Below are 21034 nucleotides of genomic sequence, written 5' to 3' on the forward strand. Positions count from 1 at the left end.
GATCTCCCATCCAGCCACTGATCAGCTTCTCACCCACTTAGCTACAGCATTAAGTACTTTCAAAACTAGTTCCAATGCAAGACCTTCTGTCCTGAGGCTGGAGACTGTGCTGCTGTCCTCTGTTTTCTCCCCTACTATCCATGACAGGAAGCACCACCCCTTCTCTTCTCTCCCCTGTCCACCCCTTTGACCAACATCTCATTTGAATCCTTCTTGAGGAGTCCTACCTCCCAGCAAATCATTGGTGGAGAGCTGGCCATGGAGACCACCTTTGCTAGGACCTCCCCCTGAGGTTCTGCTCAACAAGGCTGGGGCTGGCTGCTTCCTCTTTTCAGTGGCTGGCAGGATTTCCCAGAGCCCTCCAATGCTGTGCTCTGAGGCAGCACTCCAGAGACTTGTGCTAGCTGCCCTCACCACAGCAGAAGAGCACCAGCTTTCTGGAATGCTGGCCAGATCATGAGGTTCTCCTGGCGGTGAGATCTGCCTCTTTTTGGAATCAGCCTCCTGACATGGGAAATTCACCCTGTCCTTCATGGAGGAGCTGTGGAAGGAGATGTTTAGAGAGAGATGTCTAAGCGCTTCTGAGACAAAGTCAGAAATGCCCCATATTTTTATGCCCCATATTGTGTGTGTATGTTTGTGTTCGTGGAGTTGCTGTTTGCTGAAAGTAAAGATTGATACCTGTCATTTTCATGCAACTCCTTTGTTAAACAAGGCATTCAATTCTTTGATGTGGACTGGGGAGGGAGATATGTTATCTCATCTCACTGTGAATTATCCACTCTTTTAAATAAGGCTGTTGCTTGAAGACATGAAGAGTTTCCTCCTTACACCCTGTTCTGTCCCTTTCCTGCTTCCCCAACATGCTCCGCCCAGTCACATGGAGATATTGGTCACTCCCCAGGCACATGGGCCGCCGCCGGACTCTTGGGGACTTGTACAGCAGTGGATGGGGTCAAGGTGGATGCTCTTGCAATTTCTCCTATCAGCCTTCTTTTGTGCCTTGGATGTTTGTCTGCCCTCGTTTCTGCATGTGCAACCCACTGTGGTGTTTTGTGTCCCTTCTTGCATGTCTTATATAATTTATTCTCTGTGCTCTGCCCTGCCTATTTCCTTTTATGCTCTGTTGATCATAAACATTAAACTGCCTTAGACTTGTGATTCTCCCCACCCCTTCACACAGTGCTGCTTTTGGTACTGGGTAAATGCTCCATGATTAGGCCTTCCCATTAGTGCATTGGGCCAAAGCAGAAGATACTCAGGGGTGTAGCAATCATAAGTCAGTTCCCCTTCAGCTGAATCAGTTTGCATTTTTTAAAACTTGCCCTTCAGCTGCAAATTCCACAGAGTAACCGTGTTGGTCTATGTAGGAAAAACATCTTGTGGCACCCTGAGGACTAACAACTTTATTTTGGCTTAGGTTTCTGTAGGCTGCAGTTCACTTTATAAGGAGCAAGACGTCGTATTGATAGTTTTGTGTATACATACAGTGCACATGATAGGGGTGCAGGGAGAATTGTAAGCAGCAGGATCAGGAGGCCAAAGTGTTCTTCTAATGGATTTTAGTATTGCTAATGTGATGAATATTTTCTGTAGAGAATGGCCTGTTGTTTGCCTTATACAGAATTATATAGAATGTAGAATGGTATTGCTGAGAAGATGGTGTATATCAGATAAGCAAGTAAAGAAACCCCTAATTTTCAGGGTGATGTTAAAGTCCTCTAACAGTGATAGTCCTGTAGTACTATTTCCAGAGTAGATCCAGGGACACAACTGGCGTTCAGGACTGTTGCAGGACTTGACCCTTTGTTAGTGTCCTGCTTATATGAGTCCTTTTGCTAGAGAGTAACTGTTTTCTATTGGGGTGGGTGGCTGCTTTTAAGAAATTCCAGTCCTACCACCCAAGGCCTGTGAAAGAGGAGTATTATTGTTTAGGACAGAGGAGACAGATCTCCAGCAGGTTTGGCCTTCAACTCCCAGAAGCTCCTGCCAGCAAGGCTGATGCTCAGAAGTGCAGGAAGTGGAGTCTAAAACATCTGGAGATACACTTTCTGTCCACCTCTGGTCCAGGATGGGCTGTAGATCATTGCTGATACATTTAACGTTACAGCAGCTTTGGCCCTCAGTGTGTGATTAATTTGGGTATTGGCTTACCATGCTTAGAACTTACTTCATGGCAAATGCAGAAAGGAAAGAAGGGGCTTTTGGGTGCAGTGGGGCACTTGGGCGTTTTCATGCTTCTCCTGTCATTGTGACTGTATCCTGATGCTATAACACCTCTTTGATGTGCTCCATTTGCATTGCTGGTGATGCCTTTTGACCTGCTATCAACCTGCAGCAGAAATAGCTGTTGTGTCTCGTGTTCCAGAAGTAAAATAAGAAGCATGCTGGTTGTGTGCTCAGTCATTTGAGCACATTTATAACTTAGAAATTTGTGCTTCTACTACATATGCAAATCCACCTCAGGTTTGTGGCGGTGCCTATTGTTTCTGCTCTTTCTGTCAGGGAGATCGGTAATCAGCTATATGATTAATTTCTGTAGAATTTATTTCACATTCTGCACCGGGCACATCTAGCAATTGAAAAGCAATCGGAGGATGCAGATGGTGCTAATGACAAATTGTGCAGAAGAGCACTAGCTGGCATTGGCTTGCAGCCTCCGGATGGGAAAAGCAGACAGTGAGAGCTTCCTTGTGTAGGAAAGTACAATGAGAACTTCCATATCGACAGTGCAGATGGATGTTTAGTGGGTGATCTTTTTCCTTCCCTTTCCCTAATGTAAAGCTGTCACAGTTCTTCTGTCACTGGCATGATTATGGTGATAGACCTTGAAATGCAGGCACTCATTGTGGCAGGCCATCTAGCCATTCCCCAAGGAGAGGAGAAAAATTTAGGTGGCTCTGTTTATCCTTGTCCATAAACCAATTCTTTCCTTTCCATTTCTGCCAAGAGCAGGTCTTTGTAGAGCTATTGGCTTCTTAGATTAATTAATTAATTAATTAATTATATTTTATCCAACCTTTTTTCCTCTCAAGGAACTTAAGGTGGTTTACACAATTCTCCTCCTCCTCTCCATCTTCTCACAACAACCCTGTGAGGGAGGTTGGGATGGGAGTCTGTGACTGGCCCAAAGTCACCCAGTCAGCTCCATAGCTGAGTGGGGACTGGAACCCAGAGTTCCTGAGTCCCAGTCCCACTGCACCACACTGGCTCTCACTGAATTAAAATTCCCATTCATTACCTTTGTATTATGAGTATAATAGGGGCAGCTTGCAAGTGTGTATTATCACTGAGAAAATTAACCCACCAACCCAGCTATGGTGATGTTTGCTGCTATGTTCAGAGGGAATAGGGAATTTGGGATCGGGGGCGGCTGGCAGATGGTTTCAGAATCCTTGTTAATCAAAAAGAACTGGTGCCGTGTCCCTGTGAACTCTGGTTCCATTGCATACCGCTTGATATTTTATGTATTGTAAGCCACCTAGGAAGGCCTTGGCAATTATAGGTGGCCTATAAATACATGTATGTATGTATGTAAACAAACAAACATTTCTTCACCTAGGCCAAGCTTTATCTCTTCTTTGGAAAAGAAGAAAAATATCTCTTCTTTGGAGAGATATTTTAATATAAAGCAGTCTGCATTAGCAGCGTTGCAAATCTTCTAAAGCCTTGTGTTTCTGGTGTTGGCATAATGTGTATCCTGTGCTAACTTGTCTGCAGAATAACCCAATATTTTAGAGGATATACAAGGCAAGAAAAGTTTCACACAGTGGAGGGATCTTGAATTGGTTGATCCTGATGTACGATGCAGCTGTCTGCAAATCTTCTGCCATTCAGCCCAATGGTGAATGATTGCTGAATCAATCATTTTGAAGGGTTTTCTTGATGCAGCTTTCTTTTTAATGAGCTGCAGTTCTTCCTCATTTGTTGCTTACCTTTTTTGTTCTGTTTTGCTTCAAACAGAAGAGAAGTATATGGTAATTTACCCTTATGCTGCTCGGGACCAAGATGAAATAAGCCTAGACAAAGGGGCTGTAGTGGAGGTGATCCAAAAAAACCTGGAAGGATGGTGGAAAATCAGGTATGTTTTTCAGCAGAGTTCAGGAAGAATTTGTGAGAGACGGGCACTTCAGACTGCAGAGAAGATGCTTCTTTTCCTTTCTTGTACAGCCACCTGTACCAAATTCATGATCACTTTTCACATTTGCAAAGGACCATTCAGAGAGAGGGCAACTTGCATGAGAGAAACTAGAGGAGGAGAGATGTCCTAATTGGGACACACAAAGCTATATTAGTATTTGCATGTAGGGCAGGGGTTTGGGTCCTCTTCCAGCCCTGAGACCAAATCCAGCTCTGCAGGAGCTCTCCAGCAATGGGCAAAGGGGACAGGACCAAAACACCCTCATTTTTTAGCTTATAGTCAGTAAACACGCCTTAGGAGAGGCATGTCAATGTGTTGGAAGTGAGGGGGTGGGGAGCAAACCCTGAGAAACCACCAAATATTGTTGGAGAAGGGATGGCTCCAGGAGGAGGGTCATAGCCATCTGGGAAACCTGGAAAGACAGGTTGGGATCCCAGGAATTCCAGTTTTGTCTTGCAGGCCAGAAGTTAGACATTCCTGCTGTAGAAGAATGCATATACTGGGGTTTCATCCCTGTTCTGGGAGATAAAAATTTGGTGCTCTTGAGGGAGAGAAGTAGACACATAAAAGTGACTTGTTTGGGCTATGTTACTCTTCACTTGCCTTGTGAAAAAGAATTGCTGATAGAACTGTGAACAGATGGTACATCCCATTAGTACAATTTTTATATGGGGCAATGGGGGGTGCTGGGTAGAATGTGTGGGAAAACTTCATTTTGCAAATACAGTGTTGCTGTCAACATATTCAAGCATTTTGGAAATATGTGAAGGATGTGGTCCCCATGTAAAAGGGTCTAATGCACCACTGAAACTACATTTGATATTGCCCAGTGACTGTGTTACATATGTTTTTAATCTGCAAGCAGCAATGACACGAACACAGGAAAATACTCAAAACATTTTGAAGGACATAAGGGACAAATGTATGCTAAGAGACAGTAGTTACACAAAAGCTGACTTATTTGGCCTTCATGGCTCAAGGACTTCAGAATAGACTTGGGGCTAGTCATAAATGCTCTAGGCAGGCCAATATAAAACAATGCACATGTTAGAAGAATTATTTTGCACAAATACCTTGATTGCTGTGCTTTTCAAAAGAAAAAGCATTTGTGGTCTTAGGATGTCTCTGTGTGGTGGGGAGAGTACGACAGGTTTCTTACTCTTTAGAAATGTGTTAAATGCCCTGTCTCCCAACCCCACTACAAATAAAATGAGTGCTCTTAACAAATTAGCTTTTACTTTTCAGGTTGGATGTTGTATTTCTTCCAGCAATTGCAGTGTTTCAAGTTGATGAATTGTTGGTGGGGGGAGGGGGACTTAATGTCTCAAATCCTGCTAAAGTTTTGGCTTCGACCACATCCTGCTGTAGTGACCTCTGGAGTCCACTTGTCTAAAGTAGGAAACTTATTTTCCTTTAATGGTAAAACTCTTTATTACACAGTATGTACTTGAAGAAAGACAGACAGACAGTCACTGATATAATGGCTGCTTCATTTGAAAAGTGGTTGATAAGATATTCACCTCATTTGAAAATGTTGGATGGCACACAGGTTGGTGCATTAGATTTGATCATGGCATGAGACTTTTTTCTTGTGCTTACTCTGCCCATCCTATCTATTTGGGTTTTTTCTGGCCCAAGTGAATACAGTTGTGGTTGCTTTGTAAGCAGGATATGATGGCCACACAGGATAGAAGAACTGCAGAGACCATGCTTCTGGGTTCAGATGTATTTGGAGAAACAAGTTGCTCATGTTAAAAAAAATATATCCGTGCAATATACCTGAGCTAGATTGTCTATAATCTGAAGATCTGTGGCAGAGGCAGACAGACTCTTGTAAGTTCCATGCTGTTCATACTCTTGCTAAAGGCTAAACCCATATATACTTCTCAGAGGACAAAAACTAGTGTCAGAACTGAATTCACTGGATGGGAAAGATATGTACACACACACACATTTTCCACTAAGACTGCACTTCCATGGCTACATTCTGAAAAGGAAAAAAAGGGCTCTGGGGCAAACGGTCCACACCTCGATGTCATGCTTCTTCAGCATAGATCTTCATCACTAGTTGCTGGTGGAGCTTCTTCTCAGATCCATTATTTTGCTAGACTCACCTTGATTCCTTTGAAGGAACACCACACTTAAATAGCTTGAGGACTCCGGGCTAGGTTAATTTTAAGTTTGAACCTAGGCTGTTCTTCGAAAAGCATTGCTTACAAGACAGAAAGCATGCTTTGATTTCCATAACCTTCACTGAACTTGTAACATGGGCAAGCCATCACTCTAGAAAAAGTGTGCTGGCATTTTAAGCAGGGAAAGCCCAAGTGTGTTAAAGGCAGAGTAGCAGGCATTGTCTAGACGGCCTTCGAGGTGGCATTGCCCTGTGCCTGCCATCACTCATGGTTCCTGCCAGGTGTGCTGGGTGGGCATGGACCCAATGAAGGCTGAGGGAGGGAGGGAGGATATTTTTATAAGGCCAAGCAGCTGCTTTAGGGTTTTAGTGTAAGAAAATAAGCTGCAAGTGCTGAAGAACTGGACTTCTCCGTATTTTCCAGGGAACAACCTTAGAAGGTGAAGACTCAGGCTGCTTTGCATGTTACAGTAAAGTAGCTGCACCTCTTTCAGAGCCGTTGTTGTTTCCTGTAATACGAGAAGCACCCCGTCTTTTCAACATGCAAGCAAGCAAGCAGTGTGTATGTTCCATGGTGGGATGTGATTGCCTTGCAGCGCGTGTATACAGTGTGTGTCTGGTGAAAAAAGTACTGCCCCTCATGTCCTTCCCCTCAAGTGTTAGGGGAACACTGCGGGTATGCACTGTGTATAACTATGTGCCCACTAAATCCCGCAGTACACGATACAGCCCTAATTTGTCTGCCTTGGGCATTTCCATTAGTTAACATCCTTGACTTGTAATAGATCTGCCACACTTGAGTAACAATGTTATTATCCAGTGTCGGGAATGTGCATAAATGCACGGCGGCTCTTTATTAATCCACTCAGAAGTGGGCCGGATACTCCTGTTCCAAGTCAGTCCTGCTGCCTAGTCTGTCGTTATCCATGCCTGATCTGGAGGCTGGTTGTTTCAGTGCAGCATGCTGCTGTCTTCTTAGAATGAGGTGCAGCTGCCTTAGATGCCTCCACATGCAAAAGCAGATCACCGTAATCAACATTATATGAGCATTAGTGTTAGTGCTTGAGCTACTCAGTAGCCCAAGAAAGCATCTGTCAGGCACCAGGAAACTGGAATAGCAAGTCTGAGTGGGATGGTGTAACGTGGTGTCCTGCAGCAGCGAGGGGCTGGACCCGATGGCCTTCGTGGGCCCTTCCAACTCCACTACTGTTCCATGATTCTAAGTCACTTTCTTGGTCAATCTTTCAGCGCAAAATGTAACACGGGACCACGATTGTACCCCCTTGTGTACTGGTATTGCATTCATGATTTTTTGCCAGAATAGGAGCAAGGTGACCTTGCTCCAAATGACTAGACTAACCACGAGCTCCTATTTCGCCAGGTATCAGGGTCAGGAGGGCTGGGCCCCAGCATCATACCTGAAAAAGGGGAGCGGGGACACGTTTGCACCAAAAGTGGGAGCTTCCACTTCTGCCCACTCGTATGCACTGGATCTAGATGGAATTTCTCGGCAGCAGAACTCAACAGGCAGAGACAAGGATGGGCCGAACAGCCAAAGAGACGGAAGATTTGATGGTCGCCCATTGCCAAACGCGGACTTGAGGCGAAGTAAGTTGACAGCAGTGAGCCACTCCTTCCGTTCAGATGCAGAGCAGCTCTCAGGGCTCTGGAGCATTGTGGCCACTCCAGTATAAGACTGCATGAGCATGGGTGGGTGTTGCGGGCGGTTCAGGAAGCCTGGCCTGTGAGGGCTCCGGGCATCGCTGGCATCCTGCATGGCATATTTCACACACCGCTCTCCCTTCTCTCTTTCTCTAATGAAGCACTAGGAAAAGAGGTAAACAATCCTTACATCCTTTTCTAGATAGAATTGCTGCATGGCTGATTCTACACACGCATTGTCATGCTAACTTGTGCTGCTACTTGAATAAAAGCCCTCTCGAGTGCCAGATGTTTGGCATTTGCATCTAGGAATCCAGACTATCCAAGATTCGAGTATAGGATTGTATTTGGATAAAGATCTGATGAAGTGACTCTCTCATGCAGCTGCCTATATCTTTTCACCTTCGCTTTTCTGGACCTCCTCTGTGTCATTCACCGGAATGCCTTTTTTCCACTGGCATCTGGTCAGCTGAGAGGAGAGAAAGGGCTAGAAAGATGCTTGAGCTTCTTTGCCGGCACTTAACGCCTTGTACTGAGATATCTTTAAATCACCATGAAATATCTTCTTTACAGAGTCACCAAAGATGAGGCAGAGGCCCCCTCCTCGTCGTGACCTCACTATTGTAAGTATTGTCCTCAGTTGTGTTTAAGTTGGAGGAATGTTGGAGCATTTGGGGGCATTTCTTTTGTTCTAGCTATAGAACAAAAGAAACTAGACCAGTGGTAGGAGGGAAGAACCCTTTTCTGGTTACCTTTTGGACTTGTGCACAAATTCCCTTATGTCAGCCATGAATATAGCAAAACAGTTGTGAAGGGCCATTTTAAAAGGGCTATATTCAAACATCTATGGAAGCGAGTAAATGGCTAGAATTTACAGAATGGTTGAGCCAGCACCCCCGTATACTTAAAGGGGAAAGTAGCAATTTCCGCATGTTTCTATTAAAGCACAAACTTACAGCACAAGATGTTTCCTTAAGGTTCCTGTTTGGGATTCTTATGTGCATGACTCTGTACAAAGCTGCTGCAGGAGTTTGGTTTGAAGCCCCAAGGAATTCATTTCTTACCTGAGCCAACTGAGGGATTCTCATCTTACAGATGCTCTATGCAGGGCACTTGAAGTAGCTCTGTGGGTTTCTTTCCTACAGTTACATGTGGCAGTCATCTGCAATATGCCGCATCAGCCACGGCAGTTCTCAAGGTGTCTGCTACGAAATAAGCTTACTTCCCTCGCAACTGGGGCAGAGCACCCAGACTGGCTCTGTTACATGGGAAGTGGCCCAGGAACCTTTGCTTGTCAGCTCCACACAGGAGTGACTGTGCATAACAGTCTCTCTCTCTGGACTGGAGATGGAACAAGGAAACCTCCTGCAAGGCCCTGGCAGCCCCTGCTAGAGTCCACTGTTGTGTAGAGGTGGGTGAGTTTGCCGAGCCTTGCCTTGGGTTGATGCCAAACCAAACTGAGCTATTTTAAAGGAAATTTAAATTTTCTGAGCCATTCCATTCCTTGCCCCCTCCTCCATTTTGTCCCTTTGCAACAGCTTTTGGGGCAAAGAAACAGACTCATTTCTCTGTTGCTTTGCCACTGGGAACCTTTCAAAGGGAAAGCTGGAACAGAAAGCCAGAGGAAGGTTCCTCTGTGGGGAACCTTCATACCACAGAAATCCCCTTACGTTCCTTCTTTAGAGAAAGTGCATTGGGAGTAGCAGTATCCCTCCCCAACAGTACAGGTAAAGACCTTCTGAGTAAAAAGACTTTCCTCCAAATGATGTGGCTTTTGCTTCCTCTGCAAAGTTTTCCCCAGAACAGGGCTGAAGCTGGGGATGGTCCTCTTGACATTAATCTGGAAAATTCTGGAATGTCTGGAGTTGGCTTCTTCTTTCAAACAACCACCGTGAACTCTGGAAGTTCCTTTCTATGCCCAGGCCCAGAATATTTCTCTAGCATGTTTGATGCTGTGTGGACTCCAGTGGAAAAAGCCAATGTAGAGCCAGTGTGGCGTAGTGGTTAAGAGCATGGGACTGGAACTCAGGCGATCTGGGTTCTAGTTCCCGCTCAGCCATGGAGCCACCTGGGTGACTTTGGGCCAGTCATAGACTCTCAGCCCAACCTACCTCACAGGGTTGTTGTTGTGGGAATAAGATGGAGGAGGAGAATGATGTAAGCTGTCTTGAGCCCTTTGTAGGAAAAAGGCAGGATATAAATCGAAAAATTAATAAATAATAAAAAAGTGGTTTGCCAGTTGTGTGGGTCCACCATGTCTCAAACATCAGTTCAGCCACTTGAACTCGTGCACTAAGCAAGGCCCTCAGTGTGGGTGTGGGTACCTCACATGGCCATTCTTCCTTAGCTGGAGGTCAGCTGATCTGTGCTGTGTCTGTCTGTCTTGCTGCAACAGCCACGTGGCCTCAACTTGCCCAAACCTCCTGTGCCTCCTCAAGTGGAAGAGGAATACTACACCATTGCTGACTTCCAGACCACCATCCCTGATGGCATCAGCTTTGAAGCAGGAATGAAATTGGAGGTGAGAATTCATCGTGCCCCGTCCTTCATCAAACCCCTGGGGATCTTCTGGATGGCTCAGTGTAGAAGCAATCAAAGTCACATCTCATTTAGGATAAGGCCTCTGTTCTTCACTGGCTAACATGCTAGCATTGTTCTAATAATGCATATGCTAAAGCATGAGTGATCAATTTGGTGTCCTGCAGAAGTCTTGGCCTACAACTCCCATAAACCAATTGTTAGTGATTGTGCCAGAAATCAGAGAAAGAAAAGGCATGAGGTCCAAATGACATGAACTTTGTAAAGTTGTTTTTTGTTTTGTTTAGTCACAAAGTCTTGTCCGACTCATCACGACCCCTTGGACAACATTCCTCCAGGCTCTCCTGTCCTCCACCATTCCTCAGAGTCCACCCGAACCCACACTCACTGCCCCAGTGACTCCATCTAGCCACCTCAACCTCTGCCGTCCCCTCCTTCTTTTGCCCTCAGTTGTTCCCAGCATCAGGGTCTTCTCCAGTGAGTCCTTCCTTCTCATTAGGTGGTCAAAGTATTTGAGTTTCATCTTTAGTCTCTGGCCTCTAAAGGACAGTCAGGGTTGATTTCCTTTCAGATTGACTGTTTTGATTTCTTTGCAGTCCAAGGACTCTCAGGAGTCTTCTTCAGCACCAAAATTCAAAGGCATCAATTCTTCAGTACTCAGTTCTCCTTATGGTCCAACTCTCACAGCCCTACGTTACAACTGGGAAAACCATAGCTTTGACTATACGCACTTTTGTTGGCAGGGTGATGTCTCTGCTTTTTAGTATGCTGACCAGATTTGCCATAGCTTTCCTCCCAAGGAGCAAGTGTCTTTTAATTTCTTGTCTTCATTCACAGTGTGCAGTGATGTTGGAGGCCAAGAAAATAAAATTTGTCACTACCTCCATTTCTTCCTTTCTATTTGCCAGGAAGTGGTAAGACCAGATGCCATGATCTTAGTTTTCTTAATGTGGCGTTTCAAGCCAACTTTGCACTCTCCTCTTTCACCTAATCAAGTGGCTGTTTCGTTCCTCTTCACTTTCTGCCATTAGAATGGTATCATCTGCCTATCTGAGGTTGTTGATATTTCTCCCAGCAGTCTTAATTCCAACTGGTGGTTCATCTAGCCTCGCCTTTCTCATGATGTGCTCTGCATATAAGTTAAATAGGCAGGGCGACAGTATACAGCCTTGTACTCCTTTCCCAATTTTGAACCAATCAGTAGTTCCATGTCCAGTTCTAACTGTTGCTTCTTGATCCACATACAGGTTTCTTAGAAGAAAAGTAAGATGGTCTGGTACTCCCATCTCCTTTAAGATCTTGCCACAATTTGTTATGATCCACACAATCAAAGACTGTAGCATAGTCAATGAAGCAGAAGTAGATGTTTTTCTGGAACTCCTTGCTTTCTCCATGAACCAGCGTGTGTTGGCAATTTGATCTCTCGTTCCTCTGCCTCTTCAAAACCCTGCCTGCAATTTACATAGTTCTCGGTCCACATACTACTGGAACCTAGCTTGTAGGTTTTTGAGCATAACTTTGCTAGCATGTGAAATGAGTGCAATGGTCCAGTAGTTTGTACATTCTTTGGCATTGCCCTTCTTTGGAATTGGAATGTAAACTGACCTTTTCCAATGCTGTGGCCACTGTTGAGTTTTCCAAATTTGCGGGCATACTGAGTGTAGCACTTTTACTGCATCGTCTTTTAAGATTTTGAATAGCTCATCTGGAATACCGTCTCCTCCACTAGCTTTGTTGTTGCTAAGACTTCCTAAGGCCCATTTGACTTCACACTCCAGAATATCTGGCTCGAGGTCAGTGACCACCCAATCATGGTTATCAGGGACGTTAAGCTCTTTCTTGTATAGTTCTTCTATGTGCTCTTGCCACCACTTCTTAATCTCTTCTGCATCTGTTATGTCCCTGCCATTTTTGTCCCTTATCATGCCCATCTTTGCATGAAATATTCCCTTGATATCTCCCATTTTCTTGAAGACATCTCTAGTCTTTCCCATTCTATTGTTTTCCTCTATTTCTTTGCACTGTTCATTTAAGAAGGCATTCTTATTTCTTCTAGCTATTCTCTGGAATTCTGCATTCAGTTGGGTGTATCTTTCCCTTTCTCCTTTGCCATTCACTTCCCTTCTTTCCTCAGCTATTTGTAAAGCTTCCTCAAACAGCCATTTTGCTTTTTTGGATTTCTTTTTCTTTGGGATGGTTTTAGTTGCTACCTCTTGTACAATGTTGTGAACTTCCGTCCATAGTTCTTCAGGCACTCTCTCTACCAGATCTAATTCTGTAAATCTATTTGTCACCTCCACTGTATATTCATAAGGGATATGATTGAGGTCATACCTGAGTGGCCTACTGATTTCTGTGTTGACCATCTGGTGATGTCCATGAGTAGAGTTGTCTGTTGGGATGTTGGAAAAAAGTGTCTGCTATGACCAGCATGTTCTTTGACAAAATTCTGTTAGCCCTGCTTCATTTTGTACTCCAAGGCCAAACTTGCCTGTTATTCTGGTTACATTTTGACTTCCTACTTTAGTGTTCCAATCCCCCATGACAATAAGGATATCTTTTGGTGGTGCTATGTTTAGAAGGTGTTGTAGGTCTTCATAGAACCAGTCAACTTCAGCCTCTTCAGCATCACTGGTTGGGGCGTAGACTTGGACTACTGTGATGTTGAATGGTTTGCCTTGGATTTGAACTGAGATCATGCTGTCATTTTACAGACTGTATTCCAGTACTGCTTTCCCTACTCTTTTATTGACTATGATGGCTACTCCATTTCTTCTGAGGGATTTTTGCCTGCAGTAGTATACCTGATGCTCATCTGAATTAAATTCACCCATTCCTGTCCATTTTAGTTCACGGATTCCCAACATGTCGATGTTCAGTCTTGTCATTTCATGTTTGACCATGTTCAGCTTACCTTGATACATAGATCTTACATTCCGGGTTCCTATGGAGTATAGATCTTTGCAGCATTGGACTTTCCTTTCACCATCAGATACATCCGCAGCTGAGTGTCATTGCAGCTTTGACCCTGTCACTTCACTCTTTCTGGCACTACTTGTATTTGTCCTCTGCTCTTCCCCAGTAGCACAATGGACAGCTTACCTGAGCAGCTCATCTTCTGGCAGCTATCTTTTAGCCTTTGGATACTGTCCATGGGGCTTTCATGGCAAGCATACGGGAGTGGGTTGCCATTTCCTTCTCCAGTGGATCATGTTTTGTCAGAGCTCTCTGCTATGACCTCTCCATCTTGGGTGGCCCTGCATGGCATAGCTCATAACTTCATTGTGCTATGCCATCCCCTTTGCCACAGCAAGGCAGTGATCCATGAAGGGGATAAAGGAGGAGAAGAAGCAATTTAAATTAGGAATAGCCTTAAAATGTAAGAAATTTATATATGTCCCAAAGTATAAGTCTAAAATTCTATTTTAATTAATATTAATATCAGTATGTTATAATATAAATTACATTTTATAATAAATTTGAAATATTGTTTTTATAATACAATATTATATTTTATATTATTATTTTCTTACCACAAGAGTCAAGGTCACAAGCATATGGGCAGAAGCAAACTTCCTGATTTGCTTTGCCACTTCTACACTGTTGCAAAGTTCATGTCTGTTTCCTGGCAGTTGAGGATCATGGGAGTAGTAGACCAAAGCCTCCAGAGGGCACCAGGATGCCTACTACCTCCATGTCAGCCCTTTGTGTTTGGCAGCACCTATCTCATAGGCTCGCGCAATGCATAGAAGCTGTTCCCACATTCATTTCTTGAGCCCTGCAGGGTTCTGTGTGTGTCCGTGTGAAGGTGCATTCCAGGTCAGTGTGGCCATGGGGTCCCAAAGTGTGTCTTCCAGCATTCCAATGCAGCGTTCCTGGACCTGGCGCCCTCCAGTGGCCATGCCAGCTGGGGATGTTGCAGCCCAAAACATCTGAAGAAGGCTGTCTGTTGGACCAGTGCTCTTACCTGATTCTTTAAGCGATGCAAGAGAGCCTTCCTTTGCTGTACCCATGTGCTGGGTGAGTGGACCCTCTGTGTTGTGGTCAAAATGAAACGGTTTTGGTTATGGTAATACAGGCCATGAACACAGCCACTCACTTTCCATGAATTTGCATTGTTTCCTTCATGAGATTTCTCCCACAGGAATGCATCTGTGCCATTAAAGCAAGCATTGGTCCTCATAGGTGGCTCAATACTGACATCTAGTGGCTATGCTTTTTTGGTCCAGAGATATGCTCTCTACCCAGGTGGCAGGCAGAAATGAGGTGATTTGGGAGGTAGCCCACTACTGTTAATGCTCTGTACATGATGCATGAACATCTAAGCACAGAGTAATGCATTTCACATAGTAGAACAGATTACTCAGAAACAAGTGGAATATGGTGTGCACCTTTGCCATTAATATCTGGCCATTTCATACATTATGTAGAGGCAAACCTGAATTTGCTGCCCAGTATTCTTGTAAAGCATAGGGATGCAGGTGGCGCAGTGGTTTAAACTGCTGTGCTGCTGGGCTGGTTGATCGAAAGGTCACCGGTTCAAATCTGCACCATGGGGTGAGTTCCCATTGCTCCGTCCCAGCTCCTGCCAACCTTGCAGTTCAAAAGCATCCAAATGCAAGTAGAGAAAAAGGTACCACTTTGGTGGGAAGGTAACAGCGTTCCGTGCACTTTGGTGTTTAGTCATGCCGGCCACATGGCCATGGAGACTGTCTGCGGACAAACGCTGGCTCCCTCGGCTAGGAAACGGAGATGAGCACCACCCCCTAGAGTCAGGCATGACTGGACTTAATGTCAAGGGGAAACTTTTACCTTTTCCTTTACCTTTATTCTTGTAAAGGGAGTTAAATCCAATCATAGCTACTACTGAGCATACCTGTGTATAGGTGCATGCACTACAAAAGCACCCTCCATTTTTAGGTGTGCAGACATAAAGTGTCTTAGCTGTGTTCCTGTGAAATGACACACATTTTCTGGCCATTTTCATACTCTGGAAAATTCAACAGCAAGGACTGTTGACCAGAGGTAAAGGGTGAGGTTTGGCCACTGTTAACACCAATATGAGAAAACCTGAAACCCTCAGCAATTCCTCATTTTAATTCTAGATTGTATGGTAAAATGCTAACAAGATTCAGGCCCTCTACAAAATTGACAGGACAAGCTAAAAAAGAATGTTCATACTCAGAGAACATAGTGGTGCACCGCTGAGGAAATTAATCTGTTACTGTCTCATATCAAATTGCTGCAGAGTTGCAACTAGTAATTCCTTGTCAAGTGGAAGCAACTCCTGCTGTTTTGTGTCCTGCATAACTGATCTCTTAGTCTACAGCACTGGTGAATGGAGGTCTAGTGATGGTTTAAGAGGATGCTCCTGGAAGCCGAGGATGTCTTGTTGTGCTCTTGGATGTGATGCACACTCCCTTTTACAGTTTCTTCCACCCAGTAGATGTAGCACACCCACTATTTATTGGATCACACGAAGCAGTGTGTGTTAAGGTTCTAAGGCATGCCGGCTTTGTGGCTTTTTCCAGGTGATTGAGAAGAACGTGAGTGGCTGGTGGTATATTCAGATCATGGAGAAGGAAGGCTGGGCACCGGCTACCTTTATTGACAAATACAAGAAAACGAGCAATGCATCTAGACCTAACTTCTTAGCACCGCTGCCAAATGAAACCACACCGCTCCAGCCGGGCGATAGTGCAGCAGAGAGCAGCTCTAATGGGGAAGCCACTGGGCCATCCAGGCCCCTGCCTGAAGCACCACCTAATGGTATAGATTGTGGGGTGAAATGGAAAGGGAAGGAGGCTTCCAAGGGCGCTGTGCCCGAGAGCAGCGATGCAGCTTTGTGTGTGGGGTATGAAGAGATCCCTGACCGGGATGCAGAGGAGAAACCAAGCCTCCCTCCAAGGAAAGAATCCATAATTAAATCCGAAGAGGAGTTAATGGAAAGGCAGCGGTTGGAGCAGAGGCCGCCTCCAAAGCCTCCTGGCCTGATTTTGCCTGCTATGCCACCAAAGCAGGCTGTCCCTCCAAGGGACAGCAAGAAACCAGAGCTCAAAACAGAGAAGGGGAAATTGTTCCAGCTGAAAAATGAAATGGGATTAGAGTGTGGACACAAAGTTTCTCCCAAAGAGGTAAAGAAGCCAAACCTCCGGCCCACTGTGAAGCCAGCTAAGCCAAAGGTTGAGGCCCCGGAGGAGAAGCCTGAGCAAGCTGCCCCAAACCCTTTCCTGAAATCGAAACCTCAGCTCAGACCCAAGCCGCCGACAGCAGCCCCCAGGACTGATGCTCCCCAGGCAGATGATAAGCTGGACATTTGCAATCTGAGGAGCAAGCTCAGGCCTGCAAAGGCGCAGGAGAGGCCTTCTGAGCAGGACCCCGTGTCCAGTGAGAGTGCCTTCAGCAACAGCGTGCTTCCAGGAGAATCCTCTGTCAGATCTCAGGAAAGGCCAAATGTAGAGATGAGGGCTTCGTCCAGACCAGACAGCCAAGTCTTTAAGGAAACGGCTTCCCCCAAGGTTTCTTTTGGCTCCTCGAAGGCAGGCGAGAGTGAGCCCAAGAGCAGCTTTCCTGTTCCCAGGGAACCACCACAACGGCCGGTAGTACCACCCAGAAGGCCACCACCTCCTAAGAAAGCTTCTGTGCCACCACCCGTATCTTCATTTGCCCCCTCTCCTGAGCTTAAAGCCCCCCAGAGGGAAGTGCCTGACGTCAGAGCTACCCAGGGGCCTGGCAGGCCCATGATGGTCCCACCAAAAGCCAAAGGCTTCCTGTCAGCTCCCTGTCAAGAGGATACCAAAGCCAAAAGTGGCTTAAGCCAAAAGGCAGCACCAAAAGCCCTGGAGAGGGAGAAAGCGTCCGTCCCTATTACCAATTCAGATGTCTCCAAAGACGCCCTCTATGTGGCTGTAGCAGATTTTGAAGGAGATGAAGAAACAAGCAGCTTTAAAGAAGGGACCTTGTTTGAAGTCCGTGAGAAGAACAGCAGTGGCTGGTGGTTTTGCAAGATTCTTGCAGGAGGGCCATGTTGGGAAGGCTGGATTCCTTCCAATTATCTCAGAAAAAAGCCATAGTCCCTCCATTGTCTTCATATTATGCAGTGGTTCAGCCTTCTCCATTTTAGTATCAAAATATTTAATTAGCTTATTTATAGTTTTTCATAAGGCTGCCTTTATTACTAAAGAGGGAAAATTATCTGGGATACTATACATTCCAAATTGTGTCCTTTCCAAGAAACAATAATAAGGGAAACAAGCCTTCGTGTAGTGCAGCTCAGCTACTCGTCTTTCTCGGCTAAGTCATTCCCTGAACACTTTTTGATAGGTGACACTTTGTCCTTTCTCCACTCTGTATGGTTTAGGGCAGCCTGTGCCTCACAGGACCAGATGATAAAAATGTGAGTTCTCTTAAATTCTTTTGACTTCTCATAAATTCTTCTGTCATGTCTGGAGCATACAGTGTCAAACATAACAGAAGTTGGAAAATGTTTTTTAAAAATGGTTCCCGTGAGCCTGTTTTCAGTGAGTCTGGGAGAGAATCTGTTTTTGGCTTGTTATTTAGTTGGGCCCACTTAGCCAAAGACGGGAAGTGAGATGGGGAATGGCCGCTGTATTGGCTGAGTGTCCCAGTGAGATGTCATGTGCCATATGGTGCTGCAGGAGCTAAGAGACTCCAGGGCAAGTAATTATTATATTCCTAGGTGGAAAGACTTAGCCAAGTGGAGAGCATATCTGTGTAGTTTTGTGACTGTGTTGTCTGTGCCCTTGTTTCAGCAATGCCTTTGCCAGCGCAGTTGTCCCTTGGGTGACAGTGGCCGTTCCAAAGCGCCTCTTTTGCAGCCATGAGTGCTGCCAACGGGCTTCACTGGGCTTCTGCTGTGCAGACCTCTGTGTAGATGTGTGTGTTTTTCCCAGCACGGTAGTCTCAATTTAATTAATGGAGTAAGCACTGCTTTGGGTTATCCATGCCATTCAGTCTCAAGGATCCAGGCATTTGGCAAGAGGACTGCTGGCAGGGCGCGTGGTGTGGCCTCTGCAGGATCGGATTGCCGTGCTCCAGTCACAATTGCGCCTGCAGGTTGGTGGGTCAACCCTGATTCCCCTGGTCTAGTGGAGGTCACCTGCTGGGTCAGTCACCCCCCAGTGGGCATTGATAGTTTTGAATGCAGGGCCTCTCTGGAAGTAGCAACAAAAGGAGAAAGCTTTTGATGCATTTCTCCCCAGTTTATCTTTTCCTTATCCTTTTGCCTGTGTGGACTTCTTCAGAACCCATGTTTTCCACCTTTGCACTGGTTGCAGAAGAAACACACGGGATGTGTCTAAGGTGCCCATTTTAGCATCTGCCTGAAACATGCAGTCAGACCGAAGCAGCAGTTCTTCAGTGTGGGCAGCCATTCGCTTGGTCAAAAGACACGGGTGTGTTCTGGCCTCAGTTTTCTGCGATGCCATGAAATTGGTTCTTCTCCCTGAAGAGGGCCGCCTTCCAGAGCAGCTTCTGCCAAGAGCCCCTTAACGTGATGGGTGGAGACTTCGAAACAACAGCCAGCCCGTGTGCGCCTGTGTCCATGGGGCACTTGTGTCTGTGTGTATGAGGATGGCCACTTCCTTTCCTGATCATTCCTCATGTACATGCAAGGGATGCAAGCAGGAGAAATACATACACACCTTTCCCTTCTTTGTTGCATTTTTAATGCATGCTCGCCTCTAGGGAGTGAAGCCACCAGGAGAACCTTGCCCCCTGTCCTCAGTCCTGAATGGAGCAGACTTTGACCTAAGACTCTCAGAAATGCAAACCTGCATGAATTTACTGACATGCTGAGGTAGAACGGAGACCCGTATAAAGTAGATTGCATTGGCCGAAGGAGGCCCTGGAAAACACTTCAAGTGACAAAAGGGCCTCCCTAGAGCTGTGCATTTGTGCATTAACGGCATTAATTTGCCTAGCTTGGGCTTCCATGGACTGAATCTCTAACCTGATTAGGTCTAATTTCCATACTACCTGAAACCCTATACTTGGATTCCTTAATTTTTTAGAAAGAGCATTCAGTAGTCCAGCTCCTGATTTTGCCTCTGGACATCAGTACTTGGCTTTTGTGCCGCTACAATTTTAACTGCTGGTCTCTTAGTGCTGGCTTTTACTTCTGTCCATAGGAAAAATAGTTCCCCTTGGTCTTTGTGTGGTCAGTAGATAAAAATACATTTTGTGGGGCTTTTGGCCACATGGAAGTGAAAGTGATTTTTCTTTCTCATAAGCTCCTTTTCAATTGTTGAGCAAACTGATGTCCAGTTATGTCATCTCATTACCTACACCTATCTAGTCATGTGGTAACAACACTAAATTAGATGACTTTACTCCAGAATAATTGGTATACAGGGCAATGACTCCTCCCTCTCTCCCCCCACTGATTCCTTCCCATTTTTCTAGATGCAAAGGCTATCCCACAGTAGGAAGGATGCAGAACTCCTCTTGGAGTCTTTTTCTCTGCCTTCTGCCTTTCTGGTCCCTGTAGTATCTTAAGCTGAGAGTCTGGAATGATCAGGACTGCCAGAGCAGTCTGCCTCAGTGCAAGCAACAGCATCCGCCTGTACCTCTGAGTTTATTATTGCGTGAAACACAAGCAGTGCCCCTCTGACTGAGACACCAGCAGGTGGAAGGGCGCTTCAAAGACCTTCTCCTCATCTGCCATCTTTAGAAGCCTGTTTTAATGTCTAATATTATGTAAACTCGTATCAGTCTGTACGTTGCCATGGGTGGGTGGGCTGGAGGGATTTCTGAGGATGATAGATGTAGCCTGTATAAAACAAACATGTATACTTCCAGCATTAAAGGACGGTGGTGGTATTTTTTAAGGTAAAGAAATAAAAAAGTGGCTTGACTGGTTTCAAGCACAATTGTTACAATATCTTGGTGTTTTTTTCCCTTCTGTTTATCTTCCTTGCCAAAAGTTGTCTTAAGAGTGCCAAGGCCACTATTGGTGTGGGGAGTGATGCTCTTTTGAAGACCGATTTCTTTCCCTTCCCCATTCAGTAGCTGTTAGTGGGTGCATGACTAGGATTGCAAGCTCTGCAGGTGTTTTTCAAGAAAGCCACTCCTTTATTCCAAGTATGAGAATCTTACAGTGTTCCTGTGGAAGCATCCAAAACATGCAAGCAACTCCCAATGGCTCTGCAAAATGGTCCCTTTTATTTCCGGACATGCCGAAGCAATAAAGATGTCTTCCCTGTGTGGTGTGATCCATCTCATCAAAGTGAGATTGGAAGTATTTGCTAGGCTTCCACATTTTCCTTTCCAAACATACCTCCCGGCTTAGGTTGATAGAAAGCAAGAGATGAGCTTAGATTCTTCAACATGCAAAAGAGCAAGCCTCACTTTTGTCAAGAGTAGTCCTTTCTTTTCCGCCTTTTGGAACTGAGTGTCAAGCAGTGTGTGGAAAGGTGCGCACTGCTTGTTAAAAGCTTTTCTTGAAATGTAGTTCAAGAGTGTCAGAGTTTCTTGTCCAGAGGCAGGTCCTTTTACAGGAAGGTACCTGGTTAAAGAAGAGGGAGCTGAGAGGAGTAAACAGG

General features: G+C 45.3%; 1 protein-coding gene across 1 annotated transcript in view; it reads left to right on the top strand.

Moving 5' to 3' along the window:
* Positions 1 to 20373, top strand: part of SH3PXD2B (SH3 and PX domains 2B) — a 131641-nt gene extending 111268 nt beyond the window's left edge. Inside the window, exons 9-13 of the mRNA XM_044454660.1 lie at positions 3964 to 4081; positions 7654 to 7880; positions 8508 to 8557; positions 10330 to 10455; positions 16004 to 20373. Of these exons, the coding sequence (XP_044310595.1) occupies positions 3964 to 4081; positions 7654 to 7880; positions 8508 to 8557; positions 10330 to 10455; positions 16004 to 17545 (2063 nt within the window). The 3' untranslated portion in view covers positions 17546 to 20373. The remainder of the gene's footprint in view (positions 1 to 3963; positions 4082 to 7653; positions 7881 to 8507; positions 8558 to 10329; positions 10456 to 16003) is intronic.
* Positions 20374 to 21034: the final 661 nt, after the last annotated feature.

This window comes from Varanus komodoensis, unplaced genomic scaffold, assembly GCF_004798865.1.
Source record: "Varanus komodoensis strain SLA01 unplaced genomic scaffold, ASM479886v1 scaffold7_3, whole genome shotgun sequence".
Taxonomy (NCBI): Eukaryota; Metazoa; Chordata; class Lepidosauria; order Squamata; family Varanidae; genus Varanus; species Varanus komodoensis.